Source organism: Thalassophryne amazonica, chromosome 1, assembly GCF_902500255.1.
Source record: "Thalassophryne amazonica chromosome 1, fThaAma1.1, whole genome shotgun sequence".
NCBI lineage: Eukaryota > Metazoa > Chordata > Actinopteri > Batrachoidiformes > Batrachoididae > Thalassophryne > Thalassophryne amazonica.
Window position 1 is genome coordinate 158865161 of NC_047103.1, and position 19089 is coordinate 158884249.

General features: G+C 43.3%; 1 protein-coding gene across 4 annotated transcripts in view; it reads left to right on the forward strand.

Moving 5' to 3' along the window:
* The window catches only part of LOC117516430 (partitioning defective 3 homolog B-like), a 417292-nt gene that overhangs the window by 348131 nt on the left and 50072 nt on the right, over positions 1 to 19089 (forward strand). For all 4 annotated transcript variants that reach the window (XM_034177373.1, XM_034177374.1, XM_034177375.1 and 1 more), the window contains one exon: positions 12941 to 13017. In XM_034177373.1, coding sequence (XP_034033264.1) covers positions 12941 to 13017 — 77 coding nt within the window. The remainder of the gene's footprint in view (positions 1 to 12940; positions 13018 to 19089) is intronic.

Sequence of the window (19089 nt, forward strand, 5' to 3'; positions counted from 1 at the left end):
GGACAACGAAGGATTAAAAATTACCCCAAGGATCCTCACTTGTGATGTGTGATGTATGACACACGAGCCGAGGCTGAGCGTTAACTGGTCAAATTGATGCCGATGTCTCACTGCACCAAGAACCATCATTTCAGTCTTTTCAGAGTTTAAAAGTAGGACGTTTCTAGACATCCAACTTCTCACTGCTGCAAGGCAATCTTCTAAGGATTTTATGTGAACGAGATTACCAGCAGTTATCGGCATGTATAACTGAGTATCATCTGCTTAACAGTGAAAGGTAATCCCAAAATGCCACAATATGTGCCCAAGGAGTGCTATATAAAGGGAGAAAAGCAGAGGGCCCAAGACAGACCCCTGTGGAACCCCAAATTTCATGTCAGGTAGTGTTACTGTACAAAACACAGTGAGAACGACTGGTCAAGTATGCCGTCAGCCATGCAAGGGCACTCCCAGTAATCCCAAAATGATTTTCCAGCCTATCAAGTTATCAAATGCAGCACTGAGATCTAACAGCAACAGAACCGTAGTGGTGTCCGAATCCATTGTAAGCAGAAGATCATTCACCACTTTAGCGAGAGCCGTCTCTGTGGAATGATATTTTCTGAAAGCAGACTGCAGTGGCTCAAAGAGATTATTCTCATTAAGATAGTCTATGAGCTGCCATGACACCACGTTTTCCAGAATTTTAGAGAAAAATGATAGATTTGATATCGGCCGATAGTTTTTCAATACACTAGGGTCAAGATTAGGTTTCTTAAGTAATGGTTTAATCACTGCAGATTTGAAACATTTAGGAACAGATCCAGAAGTTAAAGAAAGATTAATCATTTCCAGCACAGTCAGCCCAAGAGTGGGCCACAGGTACCTTAAACAGTTTTGTTGGTATAGGATCAAATAAACGGGTTGTGCTTTTTGTTGACATTACGAGTTTTGTCAGCATGCCTAGTGAGATACTATCAAATTCTGTAAATCTAGGTAATACTTCAGTAGTGGCGCCCACCTCAAAAGCAGTGTGTAGTGGCTGGGTTAAGGCATGCCGAGATATGTTTAACCTGATGTCTTCTATTTTCTTCCCAAAGTAATCCAGAAAATCTTGTGCTGTAAAAGGAGAGCGGACTACAGGTGGTTGTCCATGCATAAGTGTTGCCACCATGTCGAACAAGAGTGAGTTATGCTTGTTTTTGTTGATCAAATCAGAGTAGTAAGTCCGCTTTGTAGCCATATAGCCATTAGACTATAATGCATGCTTATAGTCTAAGATAGCATCACGCTACGCAAGGTGAAATACTTCTAATTTTGAACGACGTCATTTCTGTTCTTGACCTCTTGCTTTATGTTTGAGGTCACGCAGATATTCATTGAACCAAGGTGACTGTGATTTGGGGGAGCGCGGTTTTAACACAGGTGGTGCAATCATGTCGTGTGTAGTTTTGAGCACTGAGTGTAAACTATCCACAAGTCTGTCTACTGACTGGGTATTTGTCAAATGTGAAGCTAAGACATCAGGCAGTCTATCTTCAAGTTCAGTCTTAGTTGAGGAGTTGATGCATCGCCGTAATGATATATAAGGTTGTTGTTCCACTAAACACGGCAGCGAAACTGTAAACTTAATAAGTGAGTGATCAGACACCACTGATGTAAGAGGCATGTCAGTATTCGTGACAGCAATACCACGTGCGAGAACCAGATCCAGGGTATTTCAACTAATGCGCGTTGAATCCCGAATGCATTGCCGAAATCCTAATGCATCCACAATTTCCATAAATGATTTGCAGAGGGGATCAGAAGGCTTATTTATTTGAATGTTAAAGTCACCAATGATCAGAATGTTATCTACACTACTTGATAAGTTAAGCTAAGAATTCAGAATATGCGCCTATATACAGTGACAAAGTAATATGACTGATTTTTATTCTTCTGACCTTGGCAATGTGTAATATCCTGAGCAGAGAATCAGATGCTCAAACGAGTGATATTTGTAACTCCCAAAAGCTAATAAGCTAAACCTAGATTTATAAATAAGAGCAACACCTCCGCCTTGCTTCGCATCACGAGGGACGTGACTAAATGCATATGCTGGTGGGCCTCATTTAAGAGGAGGACATCTGTAGGTTTAAGCCAGGTTTCACCATAGCCCAATCATATCTAAGTGATGATCAATAATTAGATCATTGATCAACAGTGATTTTGAGGAGTGTGAGCTTATGTTAATGAGACCTTTCTTGTTTGCATTGGTGATGGACTGGTTGACAGTTGAGATCAGACAGGAGTCTTCATGGTCTGTGATGTTTGCAGATGACATTATGATCTGTAGTGAGAGTAGAGAGCAAGTTGAGTCTCGTCTGGAGAGGTGGAGATCTATTCTGGATAGAAGGGGAATGAAAGTCAGTAGTAGCAAGACTGAGTACATGTGTGTGAATGAGAAGGAGCCCAGTGGAATAGTGCAGTTACAAGGAGTAGAAGTGGTGAAAATAGATGAGTTTAAATACTTGGGGTCAACTGTCCAGAGTAACGGAGAGCATGGTGGAGAGGTGAAGAGAGTGCAGGCAGGGTAGAGTGGGTGGAGAAAGGTGGCAGGAGTGATTTGTGATGTGATTCTCTTTGGGAGAGAAGAAAATGGACAGGATTAGGAATGAACATATCAGAGGGACAGCTCAGGTGGGACAGTTTGGAGACAAAGTCAGAAAGGCAACATTGAGATGGTTTGGACATGTGCATAGGAGGGACACAGGGTATACAGGGAGAAGGATGCTGAGGATGGAACCACCATGCAGAAGGAGAAGAGGGAGGCCAAAGAGGAGGTTTATGGATGTGCTGAGGGAGGACATGCAGGTGGTTGGTGTGACAGAGGAAGTTACAGAGGACAGGGTGAGATGGAAACGATTGATCTGCTGTGGCGACCCCTAACGGGAACAGCCAAAAGAAGAAGCCTCAGAGGAGGAGTGGCACAAACATTTTTCACATTAGAGTACAGTAACATTAAAGATTTCACTGTCTATCATGTGAGACATTGATGTATTTTTCCAGCTTTGACATCATTAAAGAGTGTCCAAAACAGAGAGTAAAGATTTATGAATTCTCCTGTTTCTTACTTTAATGGATGCACCTGCTTTCTGACCACAGAAGTTGTTCAGCATCATCTCGTCTTTGCCTCTGGCTTTAATCTCATTGTTTCATTGGCACACACAGGAACGCCTCCTTTTCTGCCGTCGCTCACACATGCACACAGACTCCAGCACCGGCTCAAGCTGAACTCCTGCACACACTCCAGGGAGACGGGGACGAGAGTGAACATCTCATTTCTCCATTATGTTTCTGCTTGCTGCCAGCATGGCGTCTCTCACACACGTACAGCACCTTTCTGTCTTTCCTCTCTCTCTGTCTCTGCAAAGTCACAATGAGCAATTCAGTCCACAGGCTCCTCGCTGTCCTCATCTCTGCAGCTCATCCCCGAGGCTCGACATGCTCTCTCTGCAGTTTTGTTTTAAGTCTCTTCATTCCCGTGCTGCACACAGCAAACGGGTGAGGGTTGTTTTTCTACTACCCATCTGGGCCCACACTGTCCTACAGTGGCTTATTGAGCATCTGCTTTCTCCCCACAGCTTGTCTTTGGCCTACAGGCAAACTGCAGAGTGTGATCTGTCTCCATTCTCCTTCTCACTAACGCTCCGTGTGACTTCAAAGCGCGTCATTGCTTTGTGTTAGTCTCCAAGATGTGGCGGTTTGGTAGGGTCGGCTCTGCTGAGGTCACACTTTCCCATCTTTGATTTCAACAGTTGACACTGTTTGCACGAAAACGTGATGCGGGAGAACTGATGGAAATTGTGTTTATGGTTTAGCACAATGTTTTTGTGCAGCAGGTTCCTGTTCAAACCTCCAGGATGTATCCCCAGCTTTAAACAACCGCATTCAAACCAAAAAAATGTGTGCACACACACACACACACACACACACTTTGGACCCCATCTTCGCCTTCTGTGGTGCACAGTTTGAAGCACACAACACAAGTGCATTTGGAGCATGTTAGCTATTATTAGCCATTAACACAACTCATATTGTGAGTGCAAATTAGGGCGCAAACTGCACATGGATTGTATTTAGTTACTTCATTACTTATGGGATGAAAAAGTGTCAGCTTTTATTGCTTTTAAGAAGCAGGTGCACTGCTGTTTAGAAGTCAAATGCAGAAGTGAGAGGTTTTCTGGCAGGGCACAGTATGTGTGCACAAAGTGTCAGAGCTGGCAAATGAGAGAAGCATTCATCCAGCACAACTGTCTGAGGTGAAGCATCACAGTGATTACTGCAACACCTTCTCCTCCTCATCATCCTTTTACCACCACTGGACCACCTCCTTATCCCACCAGGTGCAGCAAGACCACCCACTCCTGCTGCACCTGTACCATCCCTGTGGCCATCCCCGTCCTGGGAGAAAGAAAATCGGGGTAAAATCATGGTACATATCTGAGTTTTTAAATTTGAGCATCAGGGTTTATTTTATTTTGTTTACAGCTTGTGTCTTCAATTATCTTGTAGTTTGATGCACCGGTGTGTATTTTATATTGGGAATCTGCTTTTGTAAGGCACATCTGAATATTGCACCATATGAACAGGAGAAAAACTCTCCACACTCGACTTAAGATCAGGTTTTTGTTGATGTTGTTGTCTATAGCCAGCTGCTTCCACATGATAGCAGTGCTCCAACACGCCCATGCCTACAAAAATAAACCCAAGTAAAACGTCATTTCTTTCAGCGTCTCCCTTTTTTGCTCAGGGTTGCCACAAGAAAACTGTCTGATACCCTTCCTGATGCAACACCAGATTACACAGAGAACACGAAGGGGTGGTCTTGAATCGGGAACTTTCTGTTTTGAAAATAAGTTCACTAACTGCTGGCATCACCGCGATGGTACACTCACTAATTAAAGAACATGGGTAATGGAAATGAAAAGGACAACTGTGTCTGGTGGAAGGTACTAATTACAGTTGCGCTATACTTGTCACTGCTTTGCATTGGGTGCACGATACGACCCCGTATGACCGGCAGTTCTAGCAGGTAACTCTCCGTGTGAGTGCAGGATAGTGCACACAATCAATCTGTCAGACTCCGCACACTGTATGACATTGTTTTGGGGCATCATAACCTGGTGAGGGGAGAAGGAAAGCATCAGGATGTTATTTCACTCAGCAGTGGGGATGCAAACAAACCCACAGAGGGAGTGAGGATCAGACACACAGCTCCAGCAAATAAACAGCACCCCGTGGCCACTGCCACGGCCACACACACTCACACAGTCACTGACACACATGGAAAAGATTGGAACTAGTATACATGTTAATTGCAAACTAAATGTAAACACACTGGCGTGATTTGGTTTGATAATGCGGCGGTGTTTAGTTTTCAGGTTGATTAGCTTGAGTTGGAGACATTACCACTTGTTCAGTGTCCAGTGGTAATGTCCACCACACTTTATGTTTCACTCATCCAGTGAGCCAGAAGGAAAATAAAGTACTTAATGTAAATATTAGCACAAAGCCAGCAGTAGTCAAAATATAGTCTGCTTGTATACACAACCAAACCAAATTTAATATAACTGTTACCTGAAATAAACACAAACCCTAAGAGAAAAATACAAATCTTCAACTTCCTGCTTCACCTCAGGGAGCTTTAGTGGCAGTGTCTGCTCTGTGATGGCGCAGATGCATTAACTCACCAGAAAACCTTTCACTTGAGTCCACTTTGTAAACTGCAGCTCTTAAAGACAATTACAGATGACAAAGTGATTGATTTATTTAATTATTCTCCAAATCACATCCATGACTAATTAAGGTAATTAATTAAACAGATCCATCCCCTTTGCACTTTGTGTTCAGATTGCGCACCTGCTAAGCAGCAAAGTGGACCCGACACATCACTCGTGCATTTACAAAAACACAATAGAAAGTGCACCATAGATCTGCAAGATCGAGCCCATTATGTTTAGCGTCATTAGAAAAATTTGTCTCTGAAGTAGGACTGAAATTTTGAAAATGGTATTGCATAAAACAAAAATCTTCGCTCCCCAAACTATTTTTTGTTGTTGTTGTTGTTTTTAGTCATTGCTGAACCTAAGAATTTTTCTCAAAATTTAAAAGGTGAAGCTGCACATCAAGTGCATAATGCAAGATGAAACAGACGTAACGCGTTCCAATATTGTGTCATTCTGAAAAGAGTGATATAAAAGTTTGAGTCACAAAATGGTTGTGGCTAATAGCACTTAAACAGATCAAATGCTCTCTGGGTTTGCTAAACATTGTATCCTCTCTGTACATTTGCCTACTCAGAACAAATGACATCATTGCTTTCCCTTGACTTCTTTATGTTCTCTGCTTCTTTTGATGCGTTCACGCGCACTTCGTTTATTCACCATTGATGCAAATGGTTTAATTTCAAAGTTTCCTTCAGCAAATGTTCTTGCATTTTGCAGCTGAAGACGAAAACACATCATTATATACAGATTTCTATTTTATTTTTGTCTGTGAGGTAGCCTTCCTTTTCACATCACCTGCAACTTCCTACCACAGAAAGATTGATCGAACCAAGCGCCGAATCCGACTGCATACATAAGCGCACAAAGCCACGCTAAGGTCAACAGTCAAAGTCTAAACACACAAACATTGAGGACAATTACCAGCAGATTGGCCTATTACCAAAAGCGACAGCATTCCAGTCTGAGTGTGTGTCACCTCTGGTCTGTGTGTGTGTGTACCATCTGCTGCTAATGAGCTCAGAGTGAGCGAGGTCCAGGTGTGGGAGTCTTTAGTGTTATCTTGGGGCAAGACAGACTCCCGTTAGAGATGTGCGCTCACATACTGAGATCGCTAATAAGGCATTATCCTGTACGCCAAAGGGCTAGATTTGAAATAGATGCCTGGACATTTTTTGAGCATTGGTTGGTTAGCAAACAAAAAAAAGTACATCTGCAAAGTTAGACATTTGCAATTTTTAAAAATATGCTGTTGGTGAAAGACACAGAGGTGAACCCAAAAGAGGTTAGGGGTAAAATTCTGAGCTGTAGCACAGCTGACAGCAACAGTTATTTATTTAGAGTCTATGAATGTTCTCATTACTTCATCTCTCTTGCTCCATTGGAAGATGCAAACACATCCTCTGGCAATGAAAGGGTAACGTAGCACCATATTTAGCCTTTTTCAGCAATCTAAGTCATTGCATTGGCACCAGTTTACAGTCGTCTGCTGTTTTTGTGACCTCGCTGATTTCAGGCGTTACGGCACACATGCATAACATCAAACAAGGGATCTATGCGATACTTGGTCCAGTTCTCCTCTCTATATTGTGCTCAAGACCAAAGTGTCCTTGTCATATCACTTTGCCCTTTAGTTATTGGGCATGGTAATTTCTTTTGGCTTCCTCCTTTTTGCTTGGGTTCACCACAGTGGATCTGATATGGATCTGCATATTGGTTTGACACCGGATATCCTTCCTGATGCCACCCAACTGTACATGGAGAACGGGACACAGGTGGTCTTTAACTGGGAACCTTGTGTTTTGGAAGCAAATGCACTAACTACTTGTGCCGGTGTGCAGCAATTATTCTGCACAATTTAACAACCAGTTCTGTAGATGTTTGAGAAACAGTCTGCTAGTAAGTTTAACAGTTTTGCCAAGGACAAGTCAGGACATTGCACGTGCTCAGTGCACTTTGAAGTTGTGCTGTATATTTGTTCGAAAATTTATCACTGTACCACACCTGAAGGTTCATGTCTTTAGGGTCTTGATGCTTCTTGTCTTACCGCATGATTGTTTCTGGATCATCTCTTTGGTACTTGGTCTCTTTGGAGGATCCTCGTGTACCCCTCGAATGACTTTGTGTCAAACAAGTGGTTACTTACAGAGATGAAGATGAGGAGTAACACTTGCATTGTGAGGGAGCGTCACCTACAAATATTTTGGACATGTTGTGCATTTCTTCTAATCTAGAACGCAGGCGCCTCAGTGTTGACAACCACTGCAGCTGGAGGAGGCCAAAGGGATGCCCACATGTCACCTGGCTGCAGCAGATAGATGGTTACTTTCAAGGGCTGGCGATGGTGTGGTCTTGTGCCTGGGTGGTTGCCACCTAAGAACAGCATGGCAACTCGCAGCACCAGGGCATCCTTCCAGACCGCACCTGGTCTGATGATTAAAGTTTTGAGATGTTCTTGCATCAGTATAAATGTTGAGTGTGTGTGTGTGTGTGTGTGTGTGTGTTAGTGGGAGTGGTTATTTGTCATTCAAGAATTCATAGTCTTAATTTTCAGTTGGCAACCTTTAGTGCCAGCAGTGTTTAGCGTCACTGTGCTTTGCATGGATCGTTTTCCGTCCTTTTACACATGCTCATTGGGTGGATTCCGTCTTGCTGTGCCAGTCGGATGCAGGGTTTGGTGGCAAGCGTGCCAACAGGAGGTGGGCATGGGGTACCAGGCACAGGCATCACACAGAGACACATGCTTAATTTGCATCCAAGATGGATGGAGGGTGGAAAGGAGGGAAGCAGGAAAGAATGGCAGTACAGGCGGCTAATTATGCTGTTTTAAAAGGGAACGGAGGATTACAGCAGTTTGCAAAAAAAAAAAAAAAAAAAAAGCAAATCTGTGCGTCTGAGTCCCGGTGTGAAGGCGCTCAAGGAGAGAGTCGGAGTACTTGGACTCATTTGAGGCTTATTGTATATATGAGCATCACAAATTTACAGCAACACTAAAAGTGCTCCAAGAAATTCATTTCCTGAGTGCCGGCAATACTTTGTGATGAATGCGACAGCTGTGCCGCCGGAGCTGATTGGTGTGTGCGCGCGCACGTATTACAATGCATATCATCTGGCGCTGTCAAAGCATTGCTTTCTAATTTGGAAAAATGGGAAAGTGACTTTGTGCACACTCTCGCATGCACACGACAACCTCTCGTTCACAGCATTTGTCAGCTGGTGAATTACAGACTCAACACAATTATAGCCGATATGAAAAAGATTGTTCTGATACAGGTTTTCCTCGTTTGATGAGAAATATTAAAAGGACTCTGATCATCTGCTGATTATAAAGTCTGGGTGTAGACCACAATCGGATGCATGTGTGCACATGCACATGAACCGCAGTGAACTCCAAGATCAGCAAAGTATTTGGGATTTTACAGTTTTACTACATGACACTGAAGTATAACTAAGCTCCAACCTCCAGCGCAGAGGAATGAAGCTGACACGGAAGAGCCAAATGTAGCAGTTCTTTCAGTGGCCACTTGAGGCCGTCTCCAAAAGAGTTATGCCCCATAGACCCTAATGTTAAAATCCCCAACTTTTGCAGCAGGAATGAACATGTTTATAGCCTGGCACAAAAAAAACGAGTTTGGTCTCTATAATGAGTTTCCTAGTTCACGATAACTGTACAGGAACGAATTTGTATATAACTCATCAGCTTTATTAAGCTATAAAATGAAGAATAATTGCAGGCATGGTCACTTTGAGCAACAGATGATTGCTGGCGAGCTGAGACCATGGCCCTGCTAACAGGGGCTGCTAGCTGCTGTGAACTTGACTGTGTATGTCCTTTCTGAGCATTTTCTTATATATATTATTAATATATTATACATAAATTTCTGGGGTGGCGTGTTGTGCAATTAGTGGTAATAATGGACCTTCTAAGAAGTCTGTGCTCCAGTATTTCTGTTGCCATTAGCACATGAGCTTGATGGCATTAGCTACATTGATCTTGTCGCATTCCCTGAGGAACATGCAGGAATGAATGCATGAATTTTATTAAGGGCTTGTTTGGGCTTCATTAGTGTCGACCAGGTCACATCCATCTTGCCCACGCTCCACCTCTTTGCCCATTTAGGATTTTTCTGATTGTTTGGCAAAGACAGGCACTGCCAAGATGGAACCATTTGGACCTGCCTAATTTGAGCTTCAAACCCACTTTTCAGAAAACCTGGTGGTGATGTCATGGTGGGTGTGTCTAGTGTATATACAGTCCGAGTACAACAGCAAATTATTGATCATGTGTGTGCTCACCTGCTGTGGTTTGAGTCCAAAGAGAATCAGCTATTGACCACCCCACACACACACACACACACACACACACTACAGTAGAGACCTGCAGTCTACGTATGATGTCAGCGGGTTCAATGTGAGGCCATGAACTTGGACGGCATGGGGGGAATAGCGGAGCTGTGGAGCTCGTCACCTTCTCTGGCGTGCATCTGCTGTATTCTTCTTCCAAGCTGGATACATTTCATATCGCTATCGTATCAGTTGCCATGGTGAGACAGTCTTTGTCCCCCCCCTTTGTTTGTATGCTTGTGTGTACACTTCAGCTGTTTTTTTTTTTTTCCCCTCCACCAAAGCACAATGTCTGCTCCTAAAGCTTGCTGTCTAATTTTGCAAAATGGGTTCCCATCTGAAAAGCATCAATACAGCAGACATCTGGGACTATAGCTGCAGGCTCTTATGGTAATACAAACAATTGACAAAGAATCAGTTTTTGCATTTTATGCAGGTGCACATTTTGATTTCGACCCATCGTTCTTTACCCCCCCCCCCCCCCCCCCATGCCACACGTTGATGATGCATTAGACACAAAGTAAAGCAGGAGGTCCTCCACCTGAGTCCCAGCTTCTTACAGAGACTAATGCACCCTTTACTTTCACATTATGCATCTCTTTGCATAATGTCGTCCAAAGATGGAGCATTTACTCCCTGACATCACATTAAACCTGCAGAAAAAGGCACAAAGACCCATCGCTGAATAGGCCGTGGCTCTCATGTGCTTTCAGTTCTGATACATTCCAGCTCCCTATATTACACACGCGCTCATGGTATCTGATAATCCTGTGCATCTGCACTGGCATGCAGAATGAGTTTGATCTCACTCATGTGTGCAAGAAGAAGAAAAAGAAGCAGCAATAAACTGGCCTCATTTAGAGTTTTTTGTTGTTGTTGCTGGGATAGGCTCCAGCTCCCCACGACCCTTAATTGGACTAAGCGATTGAAGGTGTGTGTGTGTGTGTGTGTGTGTGTGTGTGTGTGTGTGTGTGTGTGTGTGTGTGTGTGTGTGTGTGTGTGTGTGTGTGTGTGTGTGTGTGTGTGTGTTTTGCATGCTGTGGGCGGTTGTAGGGTTGCGTTGCTTCAGTAGCCCGGGTCAAACGTGCGGCTGTTTGCCCTCTTACATTTCCATGTGTGCTGCTGTCAGTGTGCGTTAGTTTGTATGAACACATTTGCATGTCCATGAAAATTATTGTGTGGGTTGCAGCTTTTGAGGAAATGACCCGTGCGCTGGTGTGCGCACACGGTTTATATTGTGTGGCGCTGATGAAGCGTCCTCTGAGCAAACATGCCGTGTTTGTGCGTGAAACCTCAGAGTTCTGAGCCTAGATTATAGATAATTGATACTGTATGTTGTTTCTCTCTGTCCTCTTATCGATCTGCTTCCCTTCCGCCACCTCAGGAAGTGCTTGTTTAAACCACCTGGACTTCAGTGTAATCTTAAGCCATGTGCACGCTTTGCACAGGCCGTGCACGTGACACTGAGCATGCATAGTTATGCCCATAGTACCCATGCATTTAACTGTGGGCTTGATTTGCACGTGCAGTTATTGAAATGATGCAGACGGCTGCCACAGTCCTGCATGTGTGCAGCATGCACGCTCACCGGACACTTTATTACCAACAGCATGCTCATACCGAGCTGGACCCGATTTTACCTTCAGAACTGCCTTAAAGTGAAGCTGAGGCTCCATTTTTGGGTGTTTTTAAGTTCATCTTTTCATTTGAGACCAAAACAGTTTTAATTGTTGCATTTGGTAAAAACGTCATTACGTATCTGATAGCAGGAACAGGATCCCTGCCGAGGTAGACGTGCACATTTTGTGCACTGCTGTCCACTGAGTCTTTACACGCTCTGGTGGATTACAACAGGAATCAGCCAGCTTCTATAGACCATCACAATAACAGTTTTCTTTGGACAAGTCAGGAGATGGATCCTGAATATGTCTTAACTCAAGTCTCTTGTTTGCCTTCTGGAACACTGTCACTGAAATTTTACATCTTCTTTTTCAGAAAATCCTTCCCTACTCCACTCCGGCATGAAGCTGAATAACGGTGATGCAGAAGGCAAACGTTGTTTGATGCAAATTTTCTCCATTCACATCCACAGAATATTTGGATGTCTTGGTGGTTTTCCTCACTAGCATCCTTCTCAGTCATTCACTTAATGATTTCCCTCATTAGCCACCTTTTTACACAGTGACTCAATTGGTGGCTTCTCTCACCTGTCTAATTTTTGCACTCTCAGTTGGTGGCTTCCCTCACTAGCCTCATTGTTGCACAGTGGCTCAGTTGGTGGCTTCCCTCTTTAGCCACCTTTTTACACAGTGACTCAATTGGTGGCTTCTCTCACCCGTCTAATTTTTGCACTCTCAGTTGGTGGCTTCCCTCACTAGCCTCATTGTTGCACAATGGCTCAGTTGGTGGCTTCCCTCATTAGCCAAATGTTTACACAGTGACTCAGTTGGTGGCTTCCCTTACTAGCCTCCTTTTTACACAGTTGGTGGCTTCCCTCACAAGCCTCCTTTTTTACACAGTGACTCAGTTGGTGGCTTCCCTCACGAGCCTCCTTTTTTACACAGTCAATGCTTTGATAAATGCTTACTCCAGACAGATTTTTCATACAGTACCATACTGTTGGTGTTTAATGATTGATGTAAGTCCAAGGCAGTGTGCAAACCAAATATTTGACATTATTCATTCTGCTGCTCCTAAGTTGAATCAGTGGAGATGTGGGTTCAATTTCTTGTTCACCAGCATTGTAAATGGACTGTGTTTTGTGCTCATGGGCACCTTAGTGAGTTTCCCGTCTGATGTAGAGTCAAACCGAGGACCTTCTGATCATAGTCATGTTACTTGTCTCCTTACAGCTGGCGCCCAGAGGAGCCGACGCCCGACCACCATGGCACTACGAAGAAGTGGACCGACAGTACCAAACGCAATCCAGGTGAGCGCTCTGCACACGTGCATGTACTTGAGCCTTCATCATAGGCAGAGCTTCTGGCCACTCCCTCGCTTTGTGTGTGTCTCACACACACACACACACACACACACACACACACACACACACACACACACACACGGTGCAGACTAATCCTCTTTGGAGTTTATAATTAAATCTGGAGTGTTTGCCTTGGGAGTGTCTACTCATCCCAGGAAAAGTAGCGATCAGCCCTCCAGAGAGCAGGGCTCTCTGGAGGACAGACGCCACAGAGCGGACACCTCAGCTCCGAGGGGCCGAGACACCGAGAGCCGTAAATTAACCACGTGTACAAAAACCAAATCCAGGAAGGTCAGGCTGACCTGTCACACCTCCATACAAACTGCACTAACAGGAAAATGTTTGTTACTTTGTAGCTCCTCAGTACCATGGCACGCAATGAAGTATTCTCGTGTATACAACCCCTGCCAAAAATTATGGAATCACCGGCCTCGGAGGATGTTCATTCAGTTGTTTCATTTTGTAGAAAAAAAGCAGATCACAGACATGACACAAAACTAAAGTCATTTCAAATGGCAACTTTCTGGCTTTAAGAAACACTATAAGAAATCAGGAAAAAAAATTGTGGCAGTCAGTAACAGTTACTTTTTTAGACCAAGCAGAGGGAAAAAAATATGGACTCACTCAATTCTGAGGAAAAAATTATGGAATCATGAAAAACAAAAGAACGCTCCAAGACATCACTAGTATTTTTGTTGCACCACCTCTGGCTCTTATAACAGCTTGCGGTCTCTGAGGCATGGACTTAATGAGTGACAAACAGTACTCTTTATCAATCTGGCTCCAACTTTCTCTGATTGCTGTTGCCAGATCAGCTTTGCAGGTTTGAGCCTTGTCATGGACCATTTTCTTCAACTTCCACCAAAGATTTTCAATTGGATTAAGATCCGGACTATTTGCAGGCCATGACATTGACCCTATGTGTCTTTTTGCAAGGAATGTTTTCACAGTTTTTGCTCTATGGCAAGATGCATTATCATCTTGAAAAATGATTTCATCATCCCCAAACATCCTTTCAATTGATGGGATAAGAAAAGTGACCAAAATATCAACGTAAACTTGTGCATTTATTGATGATGTAATGACATCTGGATCCTCCAGAGAGCAGGGCTCAGTCTGGAGGATCCACATGCACGTGCATGTGGTGGGTTTAATGTAACTGCACGTTTGTTCTGTTCATCAACGTCCTCCTGTCAGTTCAGACAAACACACCGCCTGTTTTTTTTTAAAAATAGAATTTTCAGCATCACTCCACCGTCCATAAAAAAAGCAGCATCTTTGTGACGTGGAGCATGGGGGGTGTGGAGGGGCATGGGGGGGGTGTTGAGCAGAGCAGTGTGAGGACAGTGAGGGCGGGAGAATGAGGAAAAGGGGACACCGGGATGGTGAGAACGAGAACAGTCATTTCACGGCTTATTGCCCGTCCTGATATGACAGATATTATCATCTTGAAAAATGATTTCATCATCCCCAAACATCCTTTCAATTCATGGGATAAGAAAAGTGACCAAAATATCAACGTAAACTTGTGCATTTATTGATGATGTAATGACAGCCATCTCCCCAGTGCCTTTACCTGACATGCATCCCCATATCATCAATGACTGTGGAAATTTACATATTCTCTTCAGGCAGTCATCTTTATAAATCTCATTGGAACGGCACCAAACAAAAGTTCCAGCATCATCACCTTGCCCAATGCAGATTCGAGATTCATCACTGAATATGACATTCATCCAGTCATCCACAGTCCACGATTGATTTTCCTTAGCCCATTGTAACCTTGTTTTTTTTCTGTTTAGGTGTTAATGATGGCTTTCGTTTAGCTTTTGTGTATGTAAATCCCATTTCCTTTAGGCGGTTTCTTACAGTTCAGTCACAGACGTTGACTCCAGTTTCGTTCCTCATTTGTTTTGTTGTGCATTTTCGATTTTTGAGACATATTGCTTTAAGTTTTCTGTCTTGAAGCTTTGATATCTTCCTTGGTCTACCAGTATGTTTGCCTTTAACAACCTTCCCATGTTGTTTGTATTTGGTCCAGAATTTAGACACAGCTGACTGTGAACAACCAACATCTTTTGCAACACTGCGTGATGATTTACCCTCTTTTATGAGTTTGATAATCCTCTCCTTTGTTTCAATTGACATCTCTCGTGTTGGAGCCATGATTCATGTCAGTCCACTTGGTGCAACAGCTCTCCAAGGTGTGATCACTCCTTTTTAGATGCAGACTAACGAGCAGATCTGATTTGATGCAGGTGTTAGTTTTGGGGATGAAAATTTACAGGGTGATTCCATAATTTATTCCTCAGAATTTAGTGAGTCCATATTTTTTTCCCTCTGCTTGGTCTAAAAAAGTAACCGTTACTGACTGCCACAATTTTTTTTCCTGATTTCTTATAGTGTTTCTTAAAGCCAGAAAGTTGCCATTTGAAATGACTTTAGTTTTGTGTCATGTCTGTGATCTGCTTTTTTTCTACAAAATGAAACAACTGAATGAACATCCTCCGAGGCCGGTGATTCCATAATTTTTGCCAGGGGTTGTATAATGTGTTAAACTCTGTCAGCTAAATGAAGAATAACAAAGTAATTGTTGCAGCTTTATTATTTCTGTTTACATTTTTAAATATGTTAAATCAAATATGTTATATATATATCAGATATGTTAAGGTAACTTTAAACTTTATTCTAAATTTGAAAATCACTGAGGTTTTTAGTCCCTTGGGCCAAGGTCCAAAGAACAAATCCCATCAAGATTCACATGTGGTGCACAATGCGCCATCTGATCATATATATATATATATATATATACACTCAACAAAAATATAAATGCAACACTTTTGGTTTTGCTCCCATTTTGTATGAGATGAACTCAAAGATCTGAAACTTTTTCCCACATACACAATATCACCATTTCCCTCAAATATTGTTCACAAACCAGTCTAAATCTGTGATAGTGAGCACTTCTCCTTTGCTGAAATAATCCATCCCACCTCACAGGTGTGCCATACCAAGATGCTGATTACACACCATGATTAGTGCACAGGTGTGCCTTAGAAGGCCACTCTGAAAGGTGCAGTTTTGTTTTATTGGGGGGGGATACCAGTCAGTATCTGGTGTGACCACCATTTGCCTCATGCAGTGCAACACATCTCCTTCGCATAGAGTTGATCAGGTTGTCAATTGTGGCCTGTGGAATGTTGGTCCACTCCTCTTCAATGGCTGTGCGAAGTTGCTGGATATTTGGCAGGAACTGGTACACGCTGTCGTATACGCCGGTCCACAGCATCCCAAACATGCTCAATGGGTGACATGTCCGGTGAGTATGCCGGCCATGCAAGAACTGGGACATTTTCAGCTTCCAAGAATTGTGCACAGATCCTTGCAACATGGGGCCGTGCATTATCCTGCTGAAACATGAGGTGATGTTCTTGGATGTATGGCACAGCAATGGGCCTCAGGATCTCGTCACGGTATCTCTGTGCATTCAAAATGCCATCCATAAAATGCACCTGTGTTCTTCGTCCACAACAGACGCCTGCCCATCCCATAACCCCACTGCCACCATGGGCCACTCGATCCACAACATTGACATCAGAAAACCGCTCACCCACACGACGCCACACACGCTGTCTGCCATCTGCCCTGGACAGTGTGAACCGGGATTCATCCGTGAAGAGAACACCTCTCCAATGTGCCAAATGCCAGCGAATGTGAGCATTTGCCCACTCAAGTCGGTTACAACGACAAACTGGAGTCAGGTCGAGACCCCGATGAGGACGACGAGCATGCAGATGAGATTCACTGAGACGGTTTCTGACAGTTTGTGCAGAAATTCTTTGGTTATGCAAACCGATTGTTTCAGCAGCTGTCCGAGTGGCTGGTCTCAGACGATCTTGGAGGTGAACATGCTGGATGTGGAGGTCCTGGGCTGGTGTGGTTACACGTGGTCTGCGGTTGTGAGGATGGTTGGATGTACTGCCAAATTCTCTGAAATGCCTTTGGGGACGGCTTATGGTAGAGAAATGAACATTCAATACACGAGCAACAGCTTGGTTGACATTTCTGCTGTCAGCATGCCAATTGCACGCTCCCTCAAATCTTGCAACATCTGTGGCATTGTGCTGTGTGATAAAACTGCACCTTTCAGAGTGGCCTTTTATTGTGGACAGTCTAAGGCACACCTGTGCACTAATCATGGTGTCTAATCAGCATCTTGATATGGCACACCTGTGAGGTGGGATGGATTATCTCAGCAAAGGAGAAGTGCTCACTATCACAGATTTAGACTGGTTTGTGAACAATATTTGAGGGAAATGGTGATATTGTGTATGTGGAAAAAGTTTCAGATCTTTGAGTTCATCTCATACAAAATGGGAGCAAAACCAAAAGTGTTGCGTTTATATTTTTGAGTGTATATATAAAGTGAGGAAAATAAGTATTTGCCTGCGATTTTGAAAGTTCTCCCACTTAGAATCTTAGGTGCATGTCCACTGTGAGAGACATAATCTAAAAAAAAAAAAAAAATCCGGAAATCACAATGTATGATTTTTTTTAATAATTTATTTGTATGTTACTGCTGCAACTAAGTATTTGAACACCTACCAACCAGCAAGAATTCTGGCTCACACAGTCCTGTTAATTTTTCCTTTAAGAAGCCCTCTTATTCTGCACTCTTTACCTGTATTAATTGCACCTGTTTGAACGTGTTACCTGTATAAAAGACACCTGTTCACACACTCAATCAATTACACTCCAACCTGTCCACCATAGCCAAGACCAAAGAGCTGTCTAAGGACACCAGGGACAAAACTGTAGACCTGCACAAGGCTGGGATGGACTACAGGACAACAGGCAAGCAGCTTGGTAGAAGACAACAACTGTTATGATTATTTATTAGAAAGTGTAAGAAACACAAGATGACTGTCAATCTCCATCGGTCTGGGATTCCATGCAAGATCTCACTTTGTGGGGTAAGGATGATTCTGAGAAAGCTCAGAACTACACAAGAGGGACCTTGTCCATGACCTGAAGATAGCTGGGACCACAGTCACAAAGATTACATTAGTAACACATGGTGCTGTCATGGTTTAAAATCCTACAGGGCAGCAAGGTCCCCCTGCTCAAGCCAGCACATGTTCAGGCCCGTTTGAAGTTCACCAGTGACCATCTGGATGGTCCAGAGGAGGCATGGGAGAAGGTCATGTGGTCAGATGAGACCAGAATAGAGCTTTTTGGAATCAACTCCACTTACCATGTTTAGAGGATGAGAACAACCCCAAGAAAACAATCCCAACTGTGAAGCATGGGGGTAGAAACATCATACTCTGGGGGTGCTCTTCTGCAAAGGGGACAGAACAACTGCACCGCATTGAAGGGAGGATACAACCCCTGGCAAAAATTATGGAATCACCGGCCTCGGAGGATGTTCATTCAGTTGTTTAATTTTGTAGAAAAAAAGCAGATCACAGACATGACACAAAACTAAAGTCATTTCAAATGGCAACTTTCTGGCTTTAAGAAACACTATAAGAAATCAGGAAAAAAATTTGTGGCAGTCAGTAATGGTTACTTTTTTAGACCAAGCCGAGGGAAAAAATATGGAATCACTCAATTCTGAGGAAAAAATTATGGAATCACGAAAAACAAAAGAACGCTCCAACACATCACTAGTATTTTGTTGCACCACCTCTGGCTTTTATAACAGCTTGCAGTCTCTGAGGCATGGACTTAATGAGTGACAAACAGGACTCTTCATCAATTTGGCTCCAACGTTCTCTGATTGCTGTTGCCAGATCAGCTTTGCAGGTTGGAGCCTTGTCATGGACCATTTTCTTCAACTTCCACCAAAGATTTTCAATTGGATTAAGATCCGGACTATTTGCAGGCCATGACATTGACCCTATGTGTCTTTTTGCAAGGAATGTTTTCACAGTTTTTGCTGTATGGCAAGATGCATTATCATCTTGAAAAATGTTTTCATCATCCCCAAACATCCTTTCAATTGATGGGATAAGA